General features: G+C 40.8%; 2 protein-coding genes across 4 annotated transcripts in view; both read right to left on the reverse strand.

Annotated features, from left to right (window-relative positions):
* The window catches only part of inppl1a (inositol polyphosphate phosphatase-like 1a), a 27675-nt gene extending 22530 nt beyond the window's left edge, over positions 1 to 5145 (reverse strand). The window contains exon 1 of the mRNA XM_040130427.1: positions 4646 to 5145. Within this exon, the coding sequence (XP_039986361.1) occupies positions 4646 to 4818 (173 nt within the window). The 5' untranslated portion in view covers positions 4819 to 5145. The remainder of the gene's footprint in view (positions 1 to 4645) is intronic.
* Positions 5146 to 8554: 3409 nt separating this feature from the next.
* The window catches only part of folr (folate receptor), a 1971-nt gene continuing 525 nt past the window's right edge, over positions 8555 to 10000 (reverse strand). For all 3 annotated transcript variants that reach the window (XM_040130430.1, XM_040130428.1, XM_040130431.1), the window contains 4 exons: positions 9996 to 10000; positions 9597 to 9785; positions 9095 to 9230; positions 8555 to 8893 (listed from right to left, as the gene is read on the reverse strand). The exon at positions 9996 to 10000 is cut by the window's right edge and continues 128 nt beyond it. In XM_040130430.1, coding sequence (XP_039986364.1) covers positions 8619 to 8893; positions 9095 to 9230; positions 9597 to 9785; positions 9996 to 10000 — 605 coding nt within the window. In that variant the 3' untranslated portion in view covers positions 8555 to 8618. The remainder of the gene's footprint in view (positions 8894 to 9094; positions 9231 to 9596; positions 9786 to 9995) is intronic.

The raw sequence follows: 10000 nt of genomic DNA on the forward strand, positions 1-10000 counted from the left end.
ACACTGATATATAAGACAAGCTGGATTCATTTTCTGAGGGATCTTTAGCTTGATGACAATTGGCATAAGGGTAGTTTAAAAGCTGCAGATCTGCATCCCAACATCTTCTACATTAAGTTTCCACACTATTGCAAATAGTCTTCATTTGTAATATCTCAGTACAAAAAAAACACAAGGAAGCTTTAAGACAGCTATGAGTTAAATGGCAAAATGGGATAAAATGGTTAAACATACCAAATAACCAAATATTTTTATACAGTACTTCTACCCAAAAACTGGCTATTTACAATAAAGCCTTTCTGTTGAGGAATGTTTTCACAGAAACTTCTACGTTTAAACACACACAGAAACACAGATTGCCAAGCCTGAACCCTGACATGTTAAGACTCACTGCACTGATACTAAAGAACATCCCCCTGACAGCAAAAGCAGAAAACAATTCAATATCCCTGCAGATGGCACAGAGAAAAATACACTCAAATTTATCAGCACATGGCCTCACTCATTTTCATGCCTGCTCTCTCCTTAGATAGCAAGCTGTTTTTCAAATATTACAATATTCAAACCCAATGCGGCAGTGAATGACAGTGCTTTCACATACTACATATTAATTAGGGTACTTTATTTGCGACCATCTGTAGCACATAAATACCAATCACCCCTGGCACACAAATACTAAACACACTCAGCAGAAACTGATATGCTAAAACCATTGCTCTTTTCATCGCCAAATGGCCACTTCTTACAAAAGTTGGAGTATTACCTTAAAATCTGCATTCATACACACAAAACACACAAAAAGTCCAAAGACTACAATGTATAGTAAGAGGAAGTGAGAAGTAAAGGCCTAGAAACAAATTGGCCTGGGAGTCAGTCTCACTGCTGTTACAGCTTCTTCACACCAGTCTATTCTCAGACAAGAGCAGAGTGTAAACACTTCCTAAACACACTGGTCCCCCCAAAGCATTCAAAAAGGAAGTACACATGTCTGTATGTGTAAGTCACAAGGGCAAGCTCAACAAAAAGCCATGTATGGTAACCATGTTCAGGTTAAAAAAGAACATCCTGGTATGTATGTGTTTTGTGGGCAGGATCCTGAAAAAGGTCACTTTGTAGAGCAGTTAGAATGAGCTAGTTTCAACGTTAAACCACCGCTATGATGCAACTGTGTGCCAGGCCTCCACCCTGCCATGTTGTAGTCCTCTGGACAAAGACAATCTGTCTGCATTCACCAGAAATTAAATAAAGTCAACTTACATTTTCCCCTTTATTGCAAAAAGAAAATCTTTACAAGGTTTTGAAATGTATTTAAACCTTTAAAAACAATCACAGTGACATTTCAGGTTGAGTTTTAGTAAGTTTTATTTTGTTTCAGTAGACAGTGTAGTAGGGAAGCTGAAGGGCTCAGGAGATAAAGGAAAAGTCATTCAACATCTAGAGGACCTGCTATACACATCAGCTCTTAGCCTCCAGGATGCCACACCGGGGCCATGACTAAAAACAGTATGCCATTCAGCAGTCTGGAACCTTTTCAAGCTGCTGGTGATTCAGATTTTACTTCCTGGAAATTTTTTGTTTTGTTTTGTTTTGTTTTTTTGTTTTTAAACCAAGCAATATTAATAAAAGCTGACAAAGTTGACAAATGAATAAAGGAATGTGTTGTCTGACCATAGAATGTTTTCCTCTTTAGCTTCAGGGGTTGTTGGGAAATACTGGCCTCCTGTTCTCAAAGATATAATAAGACAGACAGCTTGTTTCTGTCAAACTGATCTAACAACAGTGGTCCACATGACCTGTGGACTTCGATAATTGGACTGTGTATGGTATGACAACTAAAAAAACATTTGCTTTCTGAAGTACTAAAAGTGACAGCTGAAGAAGTGTGATGAACATCAACTAGATGACCTGACGTGATTTTCAAAACGTTGCAGAAATTTCTTTATCTTATTTTTATGTTTATTTTTAAAAAAGGACAAGTAGATAGCATCAGGCAATGCCACATACCACAGCAACTGATTTGCAATGTACATCCTTAGACTGTTGTATATGAAGCTTCAACTTTGAATTTAAAATAGTCATACTTAAAATCCTTTTTGAATTCTGTGGATACAAAGTTACAAATACTAATTTTCTGAACAGACAAAACTGTCTGCTGATCAGAGGGTTTTATTAAAGGAAACCTTGCAACTTCCCATATGTGGTGTCATTCAACCTCAGTAGGGTTGAATGACACATTGTTAAAAACACTCACCATTGAAAAAATGCTGCAAAATGAACAGACCAAATGGCGCAATGTACAGCAAATTGGAAACACCTTTATTTCACCAATTCACATGTGTCCTCTTCCTTTAAGGTAATCAACGTAATTTATTAATATCCCACTATCATATAATTATATCCCACAGTATTGAACAACTGCCTTATATACATCTCTAAAATAACTCAAATTGAGTTAAAAGCTGCAAAGGAAAAGCTCCAAAGTTGGACTTGCATTACATTTTATGTATGTTTAATGGCACAGTACATTATCTCAATCTATATACTGAACATTAATGTTAAAATTTAAGGTCTTTTTTTCTTTGTGTATCTCAGGTATCTGGTACATCTTTTCAAATATCATCGATATTTTTAAATATCGTTAATATTGGTTACTTTGTGGCAGTAACCAAAAAATCCAGTGCCAGCTGATATTCAGAATAATGAGAGTATCATAGCAGTATTGGTTATTTATGATGATAAAAGAGTGAGAGTAAAAAGTAAAGGTGACCATGTCATGTTACTTTTGCCATGTTATGGTACTATGTCACTTTTTTGAATATGGAGGCAAAACAGTACCATTGTTTGACAAAGTGTCTGTAAACTGTCCGAATCAAACGTACCACAAAATATCCATATCAAGCTTTAGCTACCATGAAAGATACTTTGTGAGATGAAACAAAGTCAATGATGTGAAAGGTGAAGGGGGAGAGGAAGGGAGAGGTGGAGGCAGGAATAAATCCGGAAACAGATGATGCATGGATGTAAGGAATGTTGTTTGCCATTAAGTGACCTAATGAATTACTAGTGCATCCAGTAAAGACTGAAAAGTGGATTTTGTCAATGGTGTTTATAAAATCTCTTTGATTGTGTATTTTTAATAGCCAAAGTAGCCAAATGTATAGCAGACCTACTGTATATTTGGAGATTTGTGCATGACAAGAACAGTAATAATTTACACGACAATCATTTAATGTACAAAATATCAAAAATGTTTAGGTTTTTTGTGTGAATTTATCAAAACCCAAGATGTTGTATTCAAATAGCTTGTTTTGTCTAAACAACCGTCCAAAACCCAAAGATATTCAGTTTGCAATGATGTAAAACTGAGAAAAGCAGCTAATCATCACAATGGAAGAGTGGAACCTAGTGAATAACAGTGAGCATTTTATGTTTGACAAAGGAATGAAACGATTAAGTGATTATTCAAATGGTTGCTAGTCAACTAATGAACCAATCATTTTAGCATATTCTTGCATATTCACACATTTATGTAGTACATAAAGTGTGTACTGCTGGTGTGCAGGCACACACACACACACACACACACACACACACACACACACACACACACACAGAACTCAGCATGGGGTAAACTTTCAGATAGGGGATGTAGGTCGAGTCAATGTCAGAGGACTGTGTCACATGGCATTGGCCTTTTATTTACTGCATCAGTAGCCCATGCATCTGTTTAACTTTGTGTGGGCGCTGGGGGGGGCATGTGAATCATTTCGGTTGTTTGTAGTTTTAAAAGTTTAACATTCCTCTTCCATGGTTCATTCGACTTGGCTGAGTCATTGTCAGTACTGGTGGTACTGTCGCTATATTGATGCTTGGTTGTCTAGCTGAACATGAAGATGGATGGCGTTACGGAGGGTGGAGGACGCCAACCCCCAACACCCTCCAAACACAGACGGTCTAAACAGTCCCAATATACAGATTGTTATTTTATAACACATGTGTCTGTGAAGATAACGTGTCTAACTCCTCAGTTAAGCCAGATGCTTCACCACTGCACCGATCTGAAATGAGCCTTAAATGAAAAACATCAGTTGCTTTTATTTCCCTCCACCACCCTTCAGTTTAAAGCCACTGCTCACAGCCCGCGGGCTGATTGAAGTCTGTAAAAGAAGCGCCGCAGGCGACCGCATCAGACTCAAGGCAGACCGGGACAGCCCTGAAGTTGGGTGCCATGCAGGAGTTTCACTGCTTGGCAGACAGGCAGTCTCTCTCTCTCTCCCACTCACTGTCTTCCAGGAGAAAGTAAACAAATGCCCTTGGCTCGTTTAACACTGGCGTACGCAGGCTTCGACTAGTAACATTTGATCACATACTGTGCAGCGGCAAATGATGCCAGTTTGCTGCTGCTGCAAGGGAAGTTTGTGTACAACCTACAAACAAGCTTGTATAGCTTTGCAGAGTAACAAAAGACCAGGCAGTGACTTGAACACAAAACCCGAGTTTCCCTGAAGGCATGTGTGCTAGCTGTTAACTTAAAATGCCATTTAAACTGGCAGGGGCATAACTTTTGCGGGTAAACAAAGCAGAACCGGGCCGCACACACAAGTTAAGCTCACACAAGCTTCTCTCTTCTGCGATAGTTACTTACAGTACACACAAAGCGTAAGCCCCGTTGACACTCTCACTGTCCCGCACCAGGAAGCTGCCGTCTCTCCCGGCCCGGGCTAGCAGCTCCTCGGCCGCCGCTCGACTCAGGTCCCGGTGATACCACATCGGCGGTGCGGGCCCCAACGAAGAAACCCCACCACCACCCCCGGCCATGGCCACAGCCCTTCAAACCGGGTTCAACTCAAGCTGCTTCCCGACTTCTCCGAAAAGGCTCCCAGCCCTCCTCCAGACTAGAAAAATAAGAACCGCTGAGAGCCGAGAGAAGCGCGGAAAAGTACGGTGAACGTTGTCCCGACGGCGGTTAGCTGGCACGAGAGAACCGACGACGGGGCTACAAGTTGTTAATTCGTGAAGTTGCGCTGTTTGCGGCTGTTTCCTCAGTTCCTGAAAGGCTCGCCACCCTCCTCTCTCGCTTCCCACGGAAATCAGGGTATGTAAATCCACACTGGAGACCGGGGAGAAAAGCGAGGACGACCCGCGTCAGCGCCTACATCGTGTCCTTACAAAACACATCCTGTTAGCATTTTCAAAATAAAATAGGCCCTTGGCGAATTTACTCCGAGACACTTTATTCCCGGGGCAAATTCACCCAGTGCTTGTTTCCCGTTATGTCTACCTCCAGTTAGCTTGACACAGCTCCCCGGGGAGGGAGAGATGGAGGGATAAAGAGATACTGGGAGAAAGAGAGAGGAAGAAAGAAGGGATGGAGAGAGAGAGAGAGAGAGAGAGAAGTAAAGGAACGGACTAATAGAGAGGGGGGCAGTGGTGGGACATTTACTCATCTACTGTACAATTACGAAGTAATTTCATTTAATTCAACTTTGTACACAATGCATTGTTGTAGACTGATCTACCCAACAGTGTACAAAGTAGTTCAAATGAGCTCCACCTTCACCACCTACAACATTAAAATGCTTTGTAAACCTAAATGCATCTATAATATTAATCCAGTAATATGATGTACAATAATACAACACAATGAAAAGGGCTGTTGCTCATTGTGAGTACTTTTACTTTTGCTTTTGATTCTCATAATACTTTTTTTACACAACATTTTAAATGCAGAACTTTGACTTATAACTGAGTATTTTTAAAAAGTGGTACTACTAGTTTTACTTAAGTAAGGGCACTTTATTCCCCCTCCGCAGTACTATTTCCTTCACTGCAGTTTTTAACTTTGTTGGAGTACCCACCAAATGTTTCTTAAAATCCTTTATCCTGTGGGTACCTGTCATGGGCTCAAGTGGATGACCAGGGGAAAAATATTGAGTGAAACTAAGTTGAATGAATATAATTTATGTAGGGAAACTAAACAAACAAGAGTTTGCTGATGCTATCCTGCTGACCTTTATTTTGCAAAAATTCAACTTGGATGTTTTTTTATTACGGGCTTCCCCTATCATTGTTGATTATTGATAAAAAAAACTGTGTGTGTGTGTGTGTGGGGGGACTTTTTCATTTTCTGGAGGGGGGCATGCCATAAAAAGTTTGAGGACAGGAAACGACCAACCCACTTTGGAGGTCATTGCACTTTATTCTGACTTTAGCTGTTCTTTTATTTATTTATTTATCTTCCTCCAGTTGCCGACAGAAAGTCGGACTCCTAAAATGTGGTATGGATACCCACACACACATGCGAAGCAAGAAAGAGGCAGAGTTGGGGTGAGAGAGAGAGAGAGTTGGGCAGGGTGGTGTGTGTTGCCAATGACCTCAGAAAAGCTGAGTATTAATAGCCACAGGGACAGCAGCCATCCCAAAGCTATTTCTGGCTATGGCATCACACTGTGTATGCCTGTGTGTGTCTCTGTGTGAGAGCTGACAGTGAAAAACTGTAAAAAAAAAAAAAAAAAAAAGAATATGTGGCTTAACAATATGTCTGCATGCAGAGAACACAAAAGTGTTCTACTTTGTCTGCAAATGCCTTACAAATAACAATTTTTTGCACATTTTCGTCTTCTACAACTTACCTTAATTGTCTGCTACCATTTTTACAAGACTAAAAAGCTATACCTATGCTACAGCTGACATGACAAGGCTGTAATGCCGATTATACACCCAAAAAGAAAACTGTTGGATGGATGAACAATGGGTGGGCAACTTCTTAGCCAATGGCTGTTCTTCAGATTTTGCTAGGCTGGGCCTGAGGGTGAGGCTGGAAGAAAGACCATGTTGTAACCTCCAATACAGTGTCTATTTTTTGGGTGATAGGGTTGCTTAAGGCCACTGTATTCAGGCCACACCATACTCTTTGGACATTACAGAGTCGGCTTTACAGGCTCAGTTTGACATCATTAGACATGTGTCATTGTAACTGACCTATGTAAATTGATGGGATTATAACAAATTGATGGTGGTGCTTTAAACATCTTCTCCTATTCAAACCCACATTTGAATAAAACCATTGGGTCAATTATGGTCCCGGTTTTACCAAACTTCTGCAATGGCATAGTTCCATGCAAGGCCACCCTTCTCTTTGTATAGGAGCTGTATGCATACCATTTATGAAGAGACAACGGGGGGGGGACTTTGTTGGGGTTCACAGCTGAACTTGCATTGTCGAATTATACAGTGGTATCATCAGGAAGAATGTGATTATCAGCCTCAAAAATGTGTCAGCACATTGACCCGTCTGATTTCTGAGGTCACATTTTCAAAATATAAAGATACTGTTGACTGCATCAGTTATGTCATTTTAAAATGACTAGATTAGTTATCTTAGGCCTTGATTATGACAGTACAGAGCGCAAAAAGTTGCTAAATATGTATCTCAAACTTGTCTTAGATCAGCCAAGGTCCTCTGTCGTCAAATCTTGCAGACACACACACCAGCTGACCAATCACAAGACCTATTCAAAGACCTGAGAGAACACATTTACACGTGGCACTGACACACACACACACACACACACACACACACACACACACACGCACATATGAAAAATTATGCCCCTAACATGCACACATAAAGAGATTGTGTGACCCAAAAATATACTTAAATATAGGGGGAGTAAGAGAGACATTAACACACCCTTACTCTCTCTCTCTCTCTTTTTCTTTCACCCTATCCTTTTCTCCTTTTCTCTGTCACACACACACACACACACACACACACACACACACACACACACACACTCAGGGGATTGGAACCCCATAATTACCAAGCAGTGGAGCCCACTGCTCAGGCCCAGTGTAGAGAAACATTTTCCCTCAAAGCTGATCCTGGGTCAGTTTTACAGTTTCCTCGTCAGTGGTTGAGGTTATGAAGGATTATTAAGCAGATCCATAGTCTGCATTTAAGAGTAATGTCATCCCAGAGCTCTACAGTAATACAGTATGTGGCATGTCCCTTCATGCCCTGTCCAGATGCACAAGTTTCTTTTTTGTGTATTTTCTTTATCCACAAAGAATTTCAAATCTACTATACTTTCCAAGACACAGCACTGCTGTGCTGTCTTGATTTGGTCAACTTTCACATTTTGGTGGTGAAAGTATAATCTTGTTTTTTTTTTGTGTGTATATACTGTAATTTTTTTCATGTTTTGCCATTTTTAACCCGGTGGAGTAGAGCTGACAATCCATCACTCCTCAGTATTGCATCAAGTTTAATTTGATCCCATTTATTCACACTACATGAACGATTTCCCAATGACCACAGAGCAAATGATCACAGCTTCATGGACACAGGGTTGACGGTTGGCTGGAAAGGAAATAAGGGAAAGGGTAAGAGAAGAATAAAATAAGAGGGAATTTTTTTTTTTTTTTAAAGCACAAAGAACTGCAAATCACAAAGAAAATAAAGCAGATGCAGATTAAAAACACGTTTGCAAACCAGAGGGAGAGTCTTACTATCAGTGACTCAGAACAGGACAAGAAAGCAACAGAGACAGGAGAGCATTTGAAATCAGTTTTATTGGTACCTTTAAGGTGATACAGGATAGGTCAAGGATATTATGTTAGTACTTCATTATAGAGAAAGATGCAACAGCCAGGATAAGTAGTGTTGTCAAGGCAAGGCTTTGGTGTTGCTGTGCGTTGTTGAGGTAGTACTCGGCTACCTTCTTGTTGGGGTTTGGCCCGGTGAACCATAGCTGCATACAGCGGCCTGAGTTTTTGGAGTGGGTGGTATAAAGGTAGGAGTTGGACCAAATTTGTTCGCACATGGCCTCTGGTGTGGGGTAAATTTCGGTCCACTTTCTGCACTTGCTGCCTTCAGGGCATTTGTTAACTCCTGTTGGAGAGAGAGAGAGAGATAGTTTCTGACTGAGCAGGGGATGCAGGAGAGGGAATCGCAGCCACAACGATTCCTCAAGTATGACTGGGGGACTGTGATTTAAACATCTTAATAACCTGGCAACCAGTAAGAAATTATGAGCAAATCTGTATGTACCCACTGGTCTGTGTGTCAAGTGTGTGTGTGTTTTATACTTACCTGAGCTCCAGTCCCATCCCTTGTGCCAGTTATTCTTGCAGGTGTAATCATACTTGCAGTCTTCCCACCAACTGTGGCAGTCCTCCATACACAGTGGCACATCCAAGATACGCTCCTTACGCCAGTTCTGATTCGCCTACACACACACACACACACACACACACACACACACACACACACACACACACACACACACACACACACACACACACACAATTGACTGGTTGTATGATCCATAATTTCAGAAACAGTTGCAATGCTATGACAAGTTAGGTGAGGTATAAAGGTCTCATTTACACATTACAAAGTGTATCCTAATAAAATCTAATTATCTTGTGATTTTTTTTATTACTATAATTACATAGAATAATGGCAACATACTGTATTTTTGGATTTAGCTATCCTGACAAGCCCTGTTAGTCCTAACTTCATATGCTGCCATCTAGTGTTTCAAGTACACACATACAAGAGAGACTGAGGTGCACACATGCATAGTACATACTTCTCGTATCCAGGGTCCCAAGTGTGGTGAACATTCATAGAAGCAAGTATCCTGGATGAAATGTTTCTTGCACTGGGGGCTCATAACACCGCAGTGATTCCAGTTGAAGTTGTACAGGTAGGAGTTATCGTTGTGGGCTTCTGTGCTGGTGTTGGCCGTGCAACAGGCATTGTCACGCCAGGGAGAGCACTGGAAAGGGGAAGCGCAAAGAGGGGTCACTTTAGGCTGTTGAGCCGAAAACATTTTTTTTCTCAGCCCTGTGTCTGGATCATCTGGGCCAACATGATCACAAACTTAACGTGAGAAAAAAAAAAAAAGAAACATTACACCAATTTGTATCGCCCAGAACCCCACTATTTTATTTGTTCTATCTTGGATGGGGACATTTGTATTCATCACCTGAA

The sequence above is a fragment of the Xiphias gladius genome, chromosome 7, assembly GCF_016859285.1.
Source record: "Xiphias gladius isolate SHS-SW01 ecotype Sanya breed wild chromosome 7, ASM1685928v1, whole genome shotgun sequence".
NCBI classification, from domain to species: Eukaryota; Metazoa; Chordata; class Actinopteri; order Istiophoriformes; family Xiphiidae; genus Xiphias; species Xiphias gladius.